This window comes from Nicotiana tomentosiformis, chromosome 2 (genome assembly GCF_000390325.3).
Source record: "Nicotiana tomentosiformis chromosome 2, ASM39032v3, whole genome shotgun sequence".
Taxonomy (NCBI): Eukaryota; Viridiplantae; Streptophyta; class Magnoliopsida; order Solanales; family Solanaceae; genus Nicotiana; species Nicotiana tomentosiformis.
Window position 1 is genome coordinate 14,879,099 of NC_090813.1, and position 15,407 is coordinate 14,894,505.

At 37.2% G+C, this 15,407-nt stretch overlaps 1 protein-coding gene across 1 annotated transcript; it reads left to right on the plus strand.

The window, feature by feature from the left end:
- Positions 1-469: 469 nt before the first annotated feature.
- LOC104115871 (exocyst complex component EXO70A1-like) lies at positions 470-6,316 on the plus strand. Its single transcript, XM_009626589.4, has 11 exons — positions 470-766; positions 957-1,052; positions 1,664-1,869; positions 2,108-2,341; positions 2,907-3,045; positions 3,130-3,342; positions 3,637-3,842; positions 4,386-4,583; positions 4,663-4,762; positions 5,621-5,877; positions 5,990-6,316. The coding sequence occupies exons 1-11, from the start codon at positions 605-607 to the stop codon at positions 6,099-6,101; spliced, it is 1,923 nt and encodes a 640-aa protein (XP_009624884.1). The 5' UTR covers positions 470-604; the 3' UTR covers positions 6,102-6,316.
- The last annotated feature ends 9,091 nt before the right edge of the window (positions 6,317-15,407 follow it).

Sequence of the window (15,407 nt, forward strand, 5' to 3'; positions counted from 1 at the left end):
TTAGTTATCGAAAATGCAACATATGTAGAAATATTTTTAAATCTTTCTTCCAACCAAAGTAAATCCTAGTATAAATTAGCAGATCCAAAAATAGTCCTGGAATGGACTGGTTGGAAGATCATTGGTAAAACAGGAAGTAAAAGAACAAAAAGGAGAAGACCCCTCCGTATCGGTTCTTTTGAATGTAAGATAAGATTGGGACTTGCCTAGAAATTACTTATAATCTTTATATATAAGTCATTATTCCGTTTTAATTATGTTTCTTATAATGTCTCATGCATATTTAATCTATTTTCATAAGTTGTTATATTTCTTAAAAATATGGAAATTAAAAGTTGGTGGACCTTATACTCTATTGCACTTTTTTGTGTGTGGAAACAATCAATAAAAACGTTTAAGAGAAATTTTTGTAATTTTGTAAAGTAGGAGCTAGTGTCTCATTTTCAATTATTAAAAAGTTAGGGATAGTAATAAAATTATCATAAAAAAGCCAGGCAGTTCCCCTTTCGTGTTTCTGTGTGATTCCTCGTAAAGAGATGTAATTAACGTTCGTTCCATATATATTTTCGTCGCCGAACTAAGCTAAACGCAGATCAGATAAGGAATGGCGGCTTACACAGTGGTAATGGAAAACCTAAAAGAAAGAGCAGAATTCATGAAAGAATCAATGCACAAGAGCCAAACTATTACCGATAATATGATTTCCATTCTCGGCTCCTTTGATCACCGTCTCTCCGCCCTCGAAACCGCCATGCGTCCCACTCAGGTAAATATCTCTCTCTCTCTCTGTGTAGATTAATGATCTTTGCATTACATAATTAATGTATGCGCTTCATCTGCATATGATGATTGATATGTTACATACATTATATACATGTGTGATTGTTTGTATATATATTTATTGAATGGTCAATTGTTTTAGTTTTAATTTTCTAAATTTTTGTTGATGGGAATAGATAAGGACGCATTCGATTCGGAAAGCACACGAGAACATTGACAAGACATTGAAGGTAGCTGAGTCCATATTGGCTCAATTTGATCTTGCACGCCAGGTTCGTATTTTTTGGATTAATCTTATTTACTTTTTTCGTCACACTTTGCTAAATTTTGTTGTATAATTTGCTTTGCATTTTGCTTCTTGCACTATGAATATGCACAGTATATATACATACACTTGAATTTAAAAATGTGACAGCAAAGTTGCAATTAAAGAGTAAGCAAGAAAATGTAAGTCTTCTTGTACTATAAAGACTGAATTTTTGGCATTATCCTATTGGTTCATTACTTGATCTAGACCTTCCATCCCTGTACTGCTCAAAAAGGATTTTATCGCGATTGCATATGAAATACACTGTGTTTATTTGTTGATGCGGGTCAATATATACATTCAAGTAAATGAGTAAGCAAACAATTATATCGACACGCTATTTGACGTCGTATTATGAATTGATTCTCATTTTATTGGGATTACATATGAAATAGGGTGGGTTTATTGGTTGATTCCCTTGGTATTATGAGGATTTTTTCTTCTGTTTTAATTAATCATGAAAGAGTTATCCTTGCCGATCTGTTTAGTTTTTTTTGTTGCTGATTTTGTATGAATCATATATCTGCATTATCATTACATGGATACTACAGCTAAAATGCCGTTTGCACATTACAGACGGAGGCTAAAATATTGAGAGGACCACATGAGGATTTGGAGAGTTATCTGGAAGCAGTTAATCAGCTAAGGAGTATTGTCAAGTTTTTCAGCAGTACCAAAGGCCTTAAAAGTAGTATTGGCATGATTAATCATGCTTCCAATTTACTGGCAAAGTCTGTTCTTAAGCTAGAAGAAGAGTTTCGTCAGCTTCTAACCTCATACAGGTCTGTATTTTAATGTATTATTCCTTTTTCCCAATGCATACAATTTTCTTGTTTATGAATCTTTTCATATGTTTTACTTTGTGGTTTTGAGTGAATTTCCTAATCTTTTCATACCCTTGTTTGATCAATGTAAAACTAGAACTCTTTTAATTGCCTTTTAAGTTCACTAACTCAAGTTAACTTTTATGTGATAAGTATTAATGTTAACTAACTTGAGTTTGACTTGTATCGTTTGCAGTAAACCTGTGGAACCTGATCGCCTTTTCGATTGCCTTCCCCAATCTCTGAGACCATCTACAGGATCACCTAGCAAAGGTGATGGTACTGGAGTGAAAGAACATCAAAGAAGTTTAGAAACAGTTGTTTACCACCCTCCAGCGCTCATTCCCCCTAGAATACTACCCTTGCTACATGAGTTGGCTCAGCAAATGATTCAAGCCGGCCATCAACAGCAACTGTATACTATTTACAAGTGAGTTATCTCCTTTAAATATAGGATTTTTACAGGAAGTACTTTGATGTGTGAAGTTGATTGTAATTAGCTAGATCTGTTTAATAGCTTATGGAATTGAAAAGCAACTATTGTGCCAACTTTGTTCCGTGAGACCTGCCTGCTTCCAGAGACAGTTGAAGTTGTCGGTATGATGGTCATACAATTGATGTGGATTTATAGGATTATAAAGGGGATCAGTATCCTAATTTGTACATTTCCAAGCTTTCTTGTTGGTGGACCGATCAGTGATATCTGCTTTCTAATATATCTTATGATGTAATGTTGTTTAGTTTTGCTCAATCTATTATCTAGTCTGTCCATTGACCTAGTATTTTCCTTATATTACTTGAGAGTTATGCATTGTAACTGTTAATATTTAACATGGCTTTTTATTTGTGATATTAATCACAAACTGATGACTTCCAAGTTTTTTCTTGATTAATTTCTCTATGGTAATCTTTTATCTGACAAAATAGCTTTTATTCCTGGATACGCCATTCTGTCTCATGTCAATTGTATTTCCATGCGTCCTATTTGTATCCAGGGAAATACGTTCTTCAGTCATGGAACAAAGTCTTAGAAAACTAGGTGTGGAAAGACTTGGTAAAGAGGATGTACAGAAAATGCAGTGGGAAGTTTTAGAGGCAAAAATAGGAAACTGGATTCACTTCATGCGGATATCCGTAAGCGATATCTCATCATCCAATTTTGATCTGATCTTTGCTTTCTGCTTCCCTTTATTAACCTATTCATCATTCTTGACACAGGTAAAACTTTTATTTGCTGCAGAGAAGAAAGTCTCTGATCAAATTTTTGAAGGTCAGGATAGTCTTAGAGATCAATGTTTCGCTGAGGTTACTGCAAATAGTGTAGCAGTGCTGCTTAGCTTTGGAGAAGCCATTGCCAAAAGCAAACGATCGCCTGAAAAGCTATTTGTCCTTTTAGATATGTATGAGATAATGAGAGAACTTCAGTCAGAGGTATGATGAAATGAGCTCTCAGATATCTCTTTATCTCCTTATTTTTGCTTTTGGAATATTGTTTTTACTTGCACTTCCTATTGTTTCTGCTGCTAACTTAGCAGCAATCTTGCGATAACTAGACCAATCGGAAAATTGAATAAATTATGAGGAATATCTAACATGTATTTACTAGCTTTTGGAACTAACAGGTCTAATGCAGACTTCAACATCAGTATCTTAACATTAAATACTAATTTTGGCATTTTCTTCGTTCTTCTTCCCCGTGGAAGGGGGATTTTGTTGGTGTGACAGATGGATATTGTTTTTGGAAGCAAATATTGCAGTGAAATGCGAGAAGCTGCTAAAGTGTTGACTGATCGTTTGGCTGAGACAGCACAGGAGACCTTTGTAGATTTTGAAGAAGCAGTAGAGAAGGATGCCACCAAAACTTCTGTTCTTGATGGAACTGTCCATCCTTTAACTAGCTATGTGATCAATTATGTTAAATTTTTATTTGAGTAAGTCTTCACAATGCTTTCCGTACAATCATTTTTTGTTGGTGAGATAGGAATGTTCTATATTTTTCACTCTGGTAGATGCTTCAGTGACCATTCATCATTTCGATTTTCAAAGTGATTTGTGTGTCTCATTCTTTAATACTTGAAATAGTTTTTAAAAATATGTTTTAATAGTGTGCATTATTGAGAATTTTAACACTAGCTACTTCTACTTTCTATATTATGAAATCTTCTATGCCTTCATATCCTTCTGAATTTGTACTTTCCAGGACATTTCTTTAGAGCATGAAAATATTACTATTTCATGAACAATCTTCTGTATTTCCTTTATATTGAAAATCCATCTTGACTGCTTTCTATCTGGTTTTCTGTTCCATCTTCGTTTTCCTTCCTCTTTTATTACATCACTTCCCTCTTTCTTAGAAAAAAATGAGTTTATCTGATCAAATGGAATTCTATGTTCACTTTTTTTTCTTTTCTCTAGCTTAAAGCTTGTGTTTATGGTGTTGCAGTATCTCAGTATTATGTATTGAATGTGAACAGCTATCAGTTAACTCTAAAGCAGCTTTTTGGAGACGCCGATGATGGTAATTCCAAGGACCAGTTGGGTGTTATAACCACACGGATATTGCAAGCTCTTCAGAGTAACCTGGACGGGAAATCTAAGCAATACAAAGATCCTGCTTTGACTCAACTATTTTTGATGAATAATATTCACTATATTGTAAGATCTGTTCGCAGGTATGTTACAGCACTAATTGTTAGAATAAGCTGTTTAGTTTATTAGAAACATCTAGAAAAAGCGTTTTCTGATGTCCAGGTCAGAAGCAAAGGATGTGCTAGGTGATGATTGGGTGCAAATACATAGAAGGGTAGTCCAGCAGCATGCAAATCAGTACAAGAGGATATCTTGGTCTAAGGTTTGCTTTCTACCTCTGTGGTTTTACACGTACGATGATGAAAATTCTTTCTATTGGTGTTTTGGAAGATTTTCTCCAGAGTTTTTGGCTTGTGGGGTTGCAGTTCTCCTTTTATGTAAAATAGTACTCTCTCCTGTAACGGTATTAGTATGCTAAGACAGACATCATATTAACATGATTGTGGCTTCTAAAATGTAGCTTCTATTCTGTGATAAAGATGGATTTCTTGTGATTTTTCTGAGAACTGATCTCCAATAAGACATTTGGTCATTCTTCTGCGCTGTAACAAGGGTGCCTAAAGCTACAGGAGGGAGGTTTTCAATAAATTAGTATTGCGAGTTATGGTACAAATGGCATACTACTTGGACTAGTAAACTCAAAATTTGAGTATATAAAGATGATATCAAGAATTAGTTCACTTCTAATTCTGTTTTAATATTTTTCTTCAGGAAAATGGTGTGTTATGACCATAGTGATTAAGGACGATAAATGTTTGGAATAGCTTGCTATTATCAGTTAGTCTAGTTCTGAACCCACTCTTTCCAAGTCGTGGATCAATTGAATACAGAATACAGATGACTATGTGGAAACTTTTCTCTCGTGACCTTTCTAGTTTTCCTGTGTGAAGCAATTATTCTTATTTTGGTACTTTAGTTTATCTATAGTGTGTTTTACAACGTGAAATTTCTACTGAAATCTTGCTCCCTAGCTATTTTTTCAATGCTTTGTTACCTTCTAGTTAACCTTGTCATACGTGTTGTATATATGTGGCGTATCACAACATTTTATGTCGTCCTGAATATTTATCTTTGTGTGTAACAAAGTAACATTATACGATCCTGCTGGTCCTTGCTGCAGATTCTGCAGACTCTCTCAGTCCAAGGAGTTTCCACAGCTGGGAGTGGTTCATTTACTGGTGAAGTCACCAGTAGCAACAGCGGTGTCTCTAGGTCTACGGTGAAAGATAGGTTTAAGACTTTCAACATGTTATTTGAGGAGATTCATCAGAGGCAATCTCAATGGACAGTTCCTGACAGTGAGTTGCGCGAGTCTTTAAGGCTGGCAGTCGCGGAAGTCCTATTGCCTGCTTACAGGTCTTTCATTAAACGTTTCGGGTATGCTTTCTTGGACTTGCTTAACTTCCCTCTGAACAAGAATAGTGGAACTCCTAAATCGAAAATGATAATATGTTTTCTGATACTAGTTTCTTGAATGTTATGCAACTAGGCCGATGATTGAGGGTGGCAAAAATCCCCAAAAGTATATCAGATACACACCAGAGGACCTTGAACGAATGTTGGCTGAGTTTTTTGAAGGAAAAACCTGGAAAGGACCTTAAACAAATGTTAGATCTCTAGGAAAACCTGTAAGAACATACTTAGTTGATAAGCGTAGTTTTTTTGCAAATTTTTGATTTGCTGTTTCGCTATTCTTTACTACATGGTTGATAAAATAAATTGGGGTGTAAAGTGTATAATGTATAATGCATGATTATTTTGTTATATACATCATTTTCATGATTGAAATAAAATCATTTCCCACTTTGTTGTGGTATTTTTTTCCCACACAATTTAACAGGGGTAGGGAAGAGGAAGACTAACTGGACATTAAGCTGCCGTTTGAGCATAGATTTTGGCTTCATTTTTTAAATTTTTTTAAAACATTGTTTGTTTATGAAATATGATCATGTTTCGAAAAAAAAAATCAAAAATTTTATAGTTCCCAAAACCTGGTTTAGGGCAGTTTCTGGGTGAAAATTTTTCTTTCACTCACAAAACTTCAACTTTTCTTCAAATAAAATGTATGTGCAAACACAACTTCAACTTTCAAAAATTATTTTTCAACACAACTTCAAAACTCCCCTTTTCAAGCTTCAATCAAATATATGTCCAAACGCTAGCTAATATTCATAAAACGTTTGGGATTCAAATTCGTGTAATGCGGTTACCTCTTGATCACTGATTCTGCTAACATATTAAGATAAGTACAGAAACTAACAGTAACAAAAACCAGAAACTCTTTATTTCTTGATACTTCAGTAACTTTATTCACAAGAACCTAGCGATGTAACACAAAAAATTCAATCACTGAAACTCTTCAAATCGGATTTCTTCATAAAAATTCAACCCAACTCAAATTTTCAAACACAGATAAGAGAAACAGTGAACTCAAAAACACGAGCAATGAAACCCTTGAGGATTTTTAAAATTTTTTTATATAAAAATCAGTGCAATAAATAAAAATTATATAGGTAAATCTTTAACCTGGCTCTGATACCAAGATGATACGAACCTAAGAATGTCCACTTATTATTCTTGGGCAGTTCGCTCTTTCTACATCAGTATTCTCTTCTTTTTGGTCAGTGCCGGTTGTACAATAAAGCTACTAAAGCAATGGCTTGAAGCCCCAACTTTTTCAGAGCCTAAATTTTTCCTAAAGATGTATGTTATATATAATATTTTAAAAAATCGTATATGTAATGTAGAATTTGAAGAAACAATTGTGGCAGAGAAAATACAATAATTTTTTACCTTTTAATGTGGGGACTGTTGCAATAATTGAGAAATGGAATAAGTTTTAGGTTGTTGTAATATCCTTTCTTAAGTGGGTACCTATTTTGCTGCCTCATTTATATAATAACAACTAACATAAATCTATATTATTATTCCTATAGTTAGCTTTTTTATTAGGCAGAATAGTCTAGTAGACTCCTGTACTTGTTCAGGTTTGTCACCCCGGTCCTTATATTTTATGGAGTTTCATCTAAACACTTCTAATTTATCAAAACCTATTTCATAAACCTCTCTGATCGTTGGCCGAGCTTAGTTGGCAAAGACCCTAACCCTTCCACCTCTGCTTTTATTTCCCTAACCCCTTTCCGTCATAACCCTTTCCAACACCTCCATTCCCCTCTTCCTATCTTCTTTTTCCCCATTCTTTTCCGCCCAACCATTTTTTCTGCCCCCATTCCTTTTGATTAGGCTTTGATGTTAAACAAAATTACCAACTTTAAAATATTTTACTAATTCACTTTTAAATCCCCTGTTGGCTTCCTCCCCTTCGAGATCCTCCATTTTTAACTGTCATCCACCACCACCAAGATTGAGGTTCTTCATTAATGATTTGTCACCGTAAAATTTTAGCCAATTAACTTCGATGAGTTTTTGAAGAAGAATATGAAGGTTTATATTGTTTTGGTAGGTTTTATGGGGTATTGGGTGAGAGTGAAGGCAAGAAAGAGATAAAATAAATTTCGAATTTATTTTATCTTTATTTGAGATATGTTTTCTGCGTAAAATTTAATTTCAGATCTGTTTAGAGGAAGCTTTTGAGAAAATAGGATAGAGGAATAGATTATGGAATAGAAAAGGAACGGAAGGAAGGAGTTTCATAGTAGCAAGAGAAAACTTTCGGCCATAGCAGTGTAGAACATTAAGAAGAAAGTGATGGTGGGGAAGGAAAGAAAAATAAATAAAAAGTCAAAAGAGAAAAATGGTAAGTCAAAGTTATTTTAGATTTTATGTCTAAATAAAAAATGATCTGGCATATTTTTATCTGATATGGATTCTGACATAGCGTGATTGAGAGACACACAACGTCAGAATTGAGACACTCGTTTTGATCAAGTAGAAGTGTTTTGATGAAACTCTATCGAGTCCAGGGACCGGGATGACAAACCAGAATAAGTACAAGTGTCTAATAGGCTATTCTGCCTTTTTATTATCCCTTTACTATCTTTATTCTCTTATTGTATTGAATATTTTGAAGTCTCCCAAACGGCCAAATATTCTGCATTCCGCAAAACTTACTGATGTCTACTTACAAAAGATCAAAATTTGCTTTTTGGCGTCTTCTTCAAAATTTTCAAGCATGCAACAAACAATCATTATATTGAAGTAGCGCAACGCTATTTCAATATAATTATATCAACTTATCAAATTATTGAACCATGTTTATTATTCTATCTTTATATTATATTTTGTTATTGAAAATTTCTCATTGTTGATATCCTACTTCATAAATATATATCCTTATTTTAGTTATTACTAGAATTTATTCAATTTAAACATATCAACTAGAAAACATGAATTCGATTATGCAAAAAAAGATTTTTTTTGAAGAATTAATAAATTCCCAAAAGGAGCCCTTGATAGATGTTTAACAAATAATAAAAATCTTGAATCGAAAAATATGGGAGGATGTTCTCAAATGAACAAATTATTAATAAAGCTTAGTTAGATGATAATAACATCCAAGAAGAAAATCTAGAAGAAGTTAGTGAGAAGTTTGACATAGTTCCGAAAAATTAAAAACTCCTAAATGATTTAATTAATTGCATCCTTAAAAATATATAGGATCCAAGTAAATGGAATATTGTTGATATAAAGTTGAGAGATCTATTAGTAGAAAATGGACCAATTAGAATAACTGACATAAATATAACGACCCGACCGGTCGTTTCGAGTATTACAACCCCGTTCTCCCATTTACTGCTCACTTTATGTTTTACAATCGTTGTATGACTGAGCGGGGCAATTGGTTCGGGCCCAAAAGGATTTCGGAGAGAAATGAGACACTGAGTCTCATAATTAAAAACTTAAGTTGGAAAAGTTGACCGGATGTTATTTTATGTGTAAACGACCTCGGATTTGCATTCTGTTAATTCCAATAGCTCCGTATGGTAATTTTGGACTTAGGAGCATGTTCGAAAAATTATTTGGAGGTCCGTAGCGGAATTAGGCTTGAAATGGCGAAAGTTAAATTTTTGGGAAGTTTGACCGGGGGGGGTTGCCTTTTTGATATCGGGGTCGAAATTCTATTCTGAAAATTAAAATAGGTCCGTAATGTGAAATGTGATGTGTGTGCAAAATTTGAGGTCAATCAGACGTCATTTGATAGGTTTCGGCATCGGTTGAGGAAGTTGAAGTTTCAAAATTCATTGATTTTGAATTTAGGTATGATTCGTCGTTTTGATATTGTTAGGTGTGATTTGAGACCTCGAGAAGGCCTGTATTATGTTATGGGATTTGTTGGTATATTTGGTTGAGGTCCCGGGGGCCTCGGGCGAGTTTCAGACGAGGTTCAGATCAATTTCGTTGCATATTGCATTGTTGAAGGCTGTTAGTTCTGGTGTTTTCGCACATGCAGAAATGGGCTTGCAGGTGCGATGGCCGCAGAAGCGACAAAGGCGTCGCAGATGCGAGATGAGAGCTGGATGAGGAGGACCGCAGAAGCGGAGATTTAGGCGCATATGCGGATGCGCAGGTGCGCAATGATAGAGTGCAGGAGCGAGGTATTTCGCAGGTGCGGATGGTGGCTCGCACCTGCGATGTCGCAGTAGCGGATATTTTGTCCGCAGGTGCGAGGGTCGAATTTGAAGATGTAGCTGCGTTCCGGTGCTAGCTGCCTCTTGTTCGTGGTAGCCTTAGATCTATAAAAATTCTGTTTATGTACTTTTCAAACAGACGATGTATTCATTTCATTTCAGCTTTGTAAACTCTATTCTTAGAAGCTCATGATTTGTACTACCAGTTCTTGGGAATGTATTAGATTCAGATAATTTCTTTACTTAATTACTTTATTAATTGTTATTGGAATTGGTTAGTGGTTAACTGGCTTACCTAGCAGATTGGGTGCCATCACGACTATTTGAATTTTGGGTCGTGACAAGGTGGTATCACAACTCTAGGTTCATAGGTTCTACAAGTTATGAGCAAATGTCTAGTAGAGTCTTGCGGATCGGTATGATGACGTCTATACCTATCTTCGAGAGGCTACAAGACATTTAGGATATACTTCCCATCTTTCTTTCCTTATCACGCGGCATTAATTCAGCTTGAAGAGTAACTCTTTGAATTCCTTCCACGCATTCGTATGCGCATGTGAGCGCTCGGTATCGGTTGTGCGCCGGTGGCTTGTGATTCCATGGTTGAGGTGCGAGATGTGATTTTGGTGTGCTGATGATGGGCCAGTCTGGAGGACTTGAGGCCGGATTCTGACGGTAGCTTGAGCACAGAGATTTCGATTGTGTGAGCACGGGCTTTCGGGACTTATAGGTCCGTTGGTGTCCCTATTAGTGAAATTTGTGATTGGATGACTATGTGGTGAGTATGATGAGACTGGGAGATGTGTTCAGATTGTTCGAATGTGACAAGAAGAGTTCACTTGAGATGTAGCAAGGACTATGGGGTGTCTGATTTCTGTCTTGATATGGCATATGGTTTTGAGTTTTGGGTGTGTTGAGGGATCTCTCATGTTGTTTAGTTGTGGGGTGAAGTAGATTCTCATGTCTTGTTGATGAGTTCGGAATCAAGAAGATTAAGTGATTGCGTAGTAGTCGTGACTGTGGAATGGTATAAAGAGATATCAGTTTCAGGCAAAGTAGGTGGGTTATTCCCGGCGGAGTAATCTACGTAGGTGTGTTCCTTATAATGTGAATGGAGAGTTTCTTTTCTGCCAGCGGGGCGTATGTGTTGGGATTTGAATTTGCATCTGGTTGAGAAAGTTGACTTGAGTGTTAAGAGAATGAATGTGATCTTAGCGGACGATTCAGGTATTTTTTATGGTTGGCATTGTATGAGCTTGAAAAAAATTTTCGTTGTACAAACTACAGTATTATGGCAGTAATAAGGTATGAAAATTATGAATTATGGAGTGTTTTAATCTATGGCTTTGAGCCAAGTGGGGGTGCCTGCTATTGACAATTTCATTTCACGGTTATGTGTTAACTTTTAATTTTGATCTGAGGCATACTTGTGGATTAGTTATGACTTACAGAGGGTGAGTTCGAGATTGACTCGAGTAAGGAAATTTCTGGATACGGGTTATGGCACATTAGGAGTATATGAAAATCATGGGAATCATAAAATAATTGAGTGGTTATTCACGAAGAATGTAGTGTACATGGAGTAGGAATTTGCTAGGTTGCTTAGGAGTGCGGGTTACTTCCTTGGGTGTTGGTGTGCTAATGGGGCACAGATCGTTCGGTCTGTTTGGTTGATTTAATTGAGATTTGAGTAGAGTGAATGACTCTCGAGAATGGTTCTAATGGATTCAAGATTTATATGTAGCGATTTGGAATTTTCAAGATTCGTATATGGCTAGAAACTGGGAGTTACATTGGATGGTGTCGAGACTTGCGGTAATAAAGTATGACTATGGATTCTACATTTTAGTATAAGAAAAAGGAAGAGGAATAATTTTAAATTCACATAAGGTATTTTAGAGTGGATGTCTCGGTTGTGGTGCTTTTGAGGTACTTAAAAAGGGAATTCGGCGGCTTATGGGCCTTAGGGCTTTGTGGTTTTATACTAGGGTCTCTTGTGTGGTGAATTTTAGTTAAGGATCGTGGTGTTCTAGCAAGGAGAAGTATCAATTTGAAGGCAATTTGGAAATGACTTGGAGAAATAGGACAGCGTGGTGGTAGGTTGGATCAGCACAGTAACATGTATAATCGGTTCTTTGGGTACTTATGATGTGACTAGCCTCCACATGTGTTTTGTGGCAATGCTCTTGGGTTTTGGCGACCTGCGTGGCTAGGTTGAGTTAGAGAGATTCAGTTCTGATAGCTTGGTTGTGTGCAAATGGGTTTCGAAGAGTTCTCAATGGTTTTTACCATAGTTCGAGGAATATATTTCCTACCGGTATGAGGGATATGTTGCATATTGGGATTTTCTCCGAGATGAGATCAAATGGAAGGTTTCTGACTGATTGGGTATGTATTCTGCTTGTCACTCAGAGTTGATTATGAGATTCTTGTACTCTTCACAAGATGGCATGGTTGACGTGGTGTATTGTGTGGGATTGAGATTTGCATGTGCAAGGTCACAATTCAGTTTTGAAGGGAAGGACATAAATTCGTAGGCAGCATGGACGGTTTCAGATGACTAGGAAAATTATATTACTAATCGATATGGCCTGATGAGAGTATACAGTTCGGAAGGGGCAAAGTGTTTTGATATATGGATACTTCATTATTATTGCGACACTCTCCTGGTTGATCGACTACTGATATTCAAATTTTTTTATGTGGCACGGAAGAATTTTAGAAGTATTCCTCGTGGGATGATCGTGTATGAGAGATGTGTTAGACATTCTAGCGGTGGAGTTGGGATCAGATATGGGATTCGTGTGTTCTATGGATTTGGAGACTGGGAGTTCTCAAGAGCAGGTTGTTTTCATGGTTGTGGACTGTGAAGTTATGGCCGAAGCTAGCTAGACGATAGTATGTGTTATGATTCAGTCATTGTGGGCTTTCAGAGGGTTATTTATCTATGTGTGGGTTCCCAGAGTTGATTTGGGGGTCCATTGGTAGGACCAATTAGGATGTGTATTCTACATCGAGTCGGATTGGTTAGATCCATACTGCTATTATTGAGGGATGTGCAATTCGGTTGTTGTTGAGCTTATTCGTGTTCTGATATGTTCAGAGAGTTACTTTTCTATGCTACGAGGGGTTGTGATTCGTTGTTTGTATGCACCCATGGTGCAGTTCTATTGCGGCCTTATAGCAAAATTTGCGCGAGATGGGTATTTGGGTGATGTATGAGTGGTTGCGCATTGGTTATGTTCTTTCGGGTTTGTGTGGCATTGCGTCATTTGATTCTCCATGGTTATGGTAATGCACTTTGAGTACTTGATGTCAGATTGCGCATGGTGGCTGAGGTATTTCATATGGATCGGTGTTTGGATGGGGTTGCGCATTGCGACATGGTTATGTTGAGATATGATCCTTTGTGTTAGATTCGTGTGTTATGGTTCTACGGTGTGTGATGGGTTCTTAGCATTGCGTTGGGGTGATACCCGTCGAGCTTGCGGGACGGTTCTCTTGTTTGAGTCATTTTCGTGATTGAGCACATTTGGAATGTTGCTTATTGGTGCACGGATTGCACGGGTTGTGGCTTTAGATAGTATTGGTGTGGCATGTCAGTAGAGTAGCTGGTATTTGATAAGATGAAGTCATCAGATCTAGGATGAGTGCTATCAGATTTGATTGTGGTACATTTGGAACGATAATATCGAAAGTTGGCTTAGAAATTTGCTATGGTTCTTGTCGAAGGAGAGGGAGCTCCACGACTGGTGGATCTGATGAATGGTTATGAGTTTCTGCGTGTTTCTTTCATCATCGGTAGTGTACAAAGTTTTTAGAATGGAGTCTTGTTTGATATGAGGTTTATTACCGGCATTGGGTTGCTTTGAGCAGCTACTGTGATTACAAATCATTGCTTCGAGCATTTGAACTATGTGGTATTGGAGTTTTGAGTATTTGAGTTATGGTTACGGCTTTTGATACAACTTGTTCAGACTTATACAGTTTGTAGGTTGCGGGATTCAGATCTTATAAGAAATTCCGGATGTTGGAAATTGGATTCTAAGTCTTGTGGGCTAGGTTGAATTAAGAAAGTTCAGTTATGTGGTGTTATCAAACCTATATGGGATAGGGTGACGTGAGGTCACCCCCGAGTACGTGCGTGGTAAGATGGAATAGCGATTTGGTGGCTTGGAAACAACTCTTGGTACGTTTGAGGATGAACGTATGTTTAAGTGGGGGAGGATGTAACCACCCGGTCGGTCGTTTCGAGTATTATAGCCCCGTTTCCACATTTACTGCTCACTTTATGCTTTACAGTCGTTGTATGACTTACCAGGGTAATTGGTTCGGGTCCGGAGGGATTTCGGAGAGAAATGAGACGCTGAGTCTCATAATTGAAAACTTAAGTTGGAAAAGTTGACCGGATGTTGACTTATGTGTAAACGACCTCGGATTTGAACTCTGATGATTCCAATAGCTATGTATGGTGATTTTGAACACAAGAGCGTGTTCGAAAAATTATTTGGAGGTCCGTAGCGGAATTAGGCTTGAAATGGCAAAAGTTGAATTTTTGGGAAGTTTGACCGGGAGGGGGGGGGTTGACTTTTTGATATCGGGGTCGGAGTCTAATTATGGATATTGGAATAGGTCCGTAATGTGAAATGTGACATGTGTGCAAAATTTGAGGTCAATTAGACATAATTTGATAGGTTTCAACATCAGTTGAGGAAGTTGAAGCTTCAAAGTTCATTGATTTTGAATTTAGGTGTGATTCGTCGTTTCGATGTTGTTAGGTATGATTTAAGGCCTCGAGAAGGTCCGTATTATGTTATGGGACTTGTTGGTATATTTGGTTGAGGTCCCGGGGGCCTCGGGTGAGTTTCGGATCAATTTCGTTGCATATTGCATTGTTAAAGGCTGCTGGTTCTGGTGTTTTTGCACCTGCGGAAATGGGCTCCCAGGTGCGATTGCCGCTGAAGCGACAAAGGCGTCGTAGATGTGAGATGAGAGCTGGATGAGGAGGACTGCAGAAGCGAAGATTTGGGCGTATATGCGGATGCGCAGGTGCACAATGATGGAGAGCAAGAGCGAGGTATTTAGCAAGTGCGGATGGTGGCTCGCACCTGCGATATCGCAGAAGCGGATATTTTGTTCGCATGTGCGAGGGTCGAATTCTCAGGCTGTAACGACCCGACTTGTTGTTTTAAGAATTAACGCCCCGTTAAGTGACTTAAGGTCTCGAGCAGTTTTGCAATATGTATTATGAACCGCGGGTGTGGTCGAGTTTGAATTACTGAAGATTCAGAATTAAATTAAAAGAAACAATTCTTATTT

What these genes read in the sequence shown, in the direction of transcription:
- LOC104115871 (XM_009626589.4), top strand. Translation starts at nt 605, where the DNA reads ATGGCGGCTTACACAGTGGTAATGGAAAACCTAAAAGAAAGAGCAGAA. An exon ending in TTCACTTCATGCGGATATCC is followed by an intron (nt 3,046 to 3,129) that starts GTAAGCGATATC and finishes TTCTTGACACAG; the next exon opens with GTAAAACTTTTATTTGCTGC. An exon ending in TGAGAGAACTTCAGTCAGAG is followed by an intron (nt 3,343 to 3,636) that starts GTATGATGAAAT and finishes TTGGTGTGACAG; the next exon opens with ATGGATATTGTTTTTGGAAG.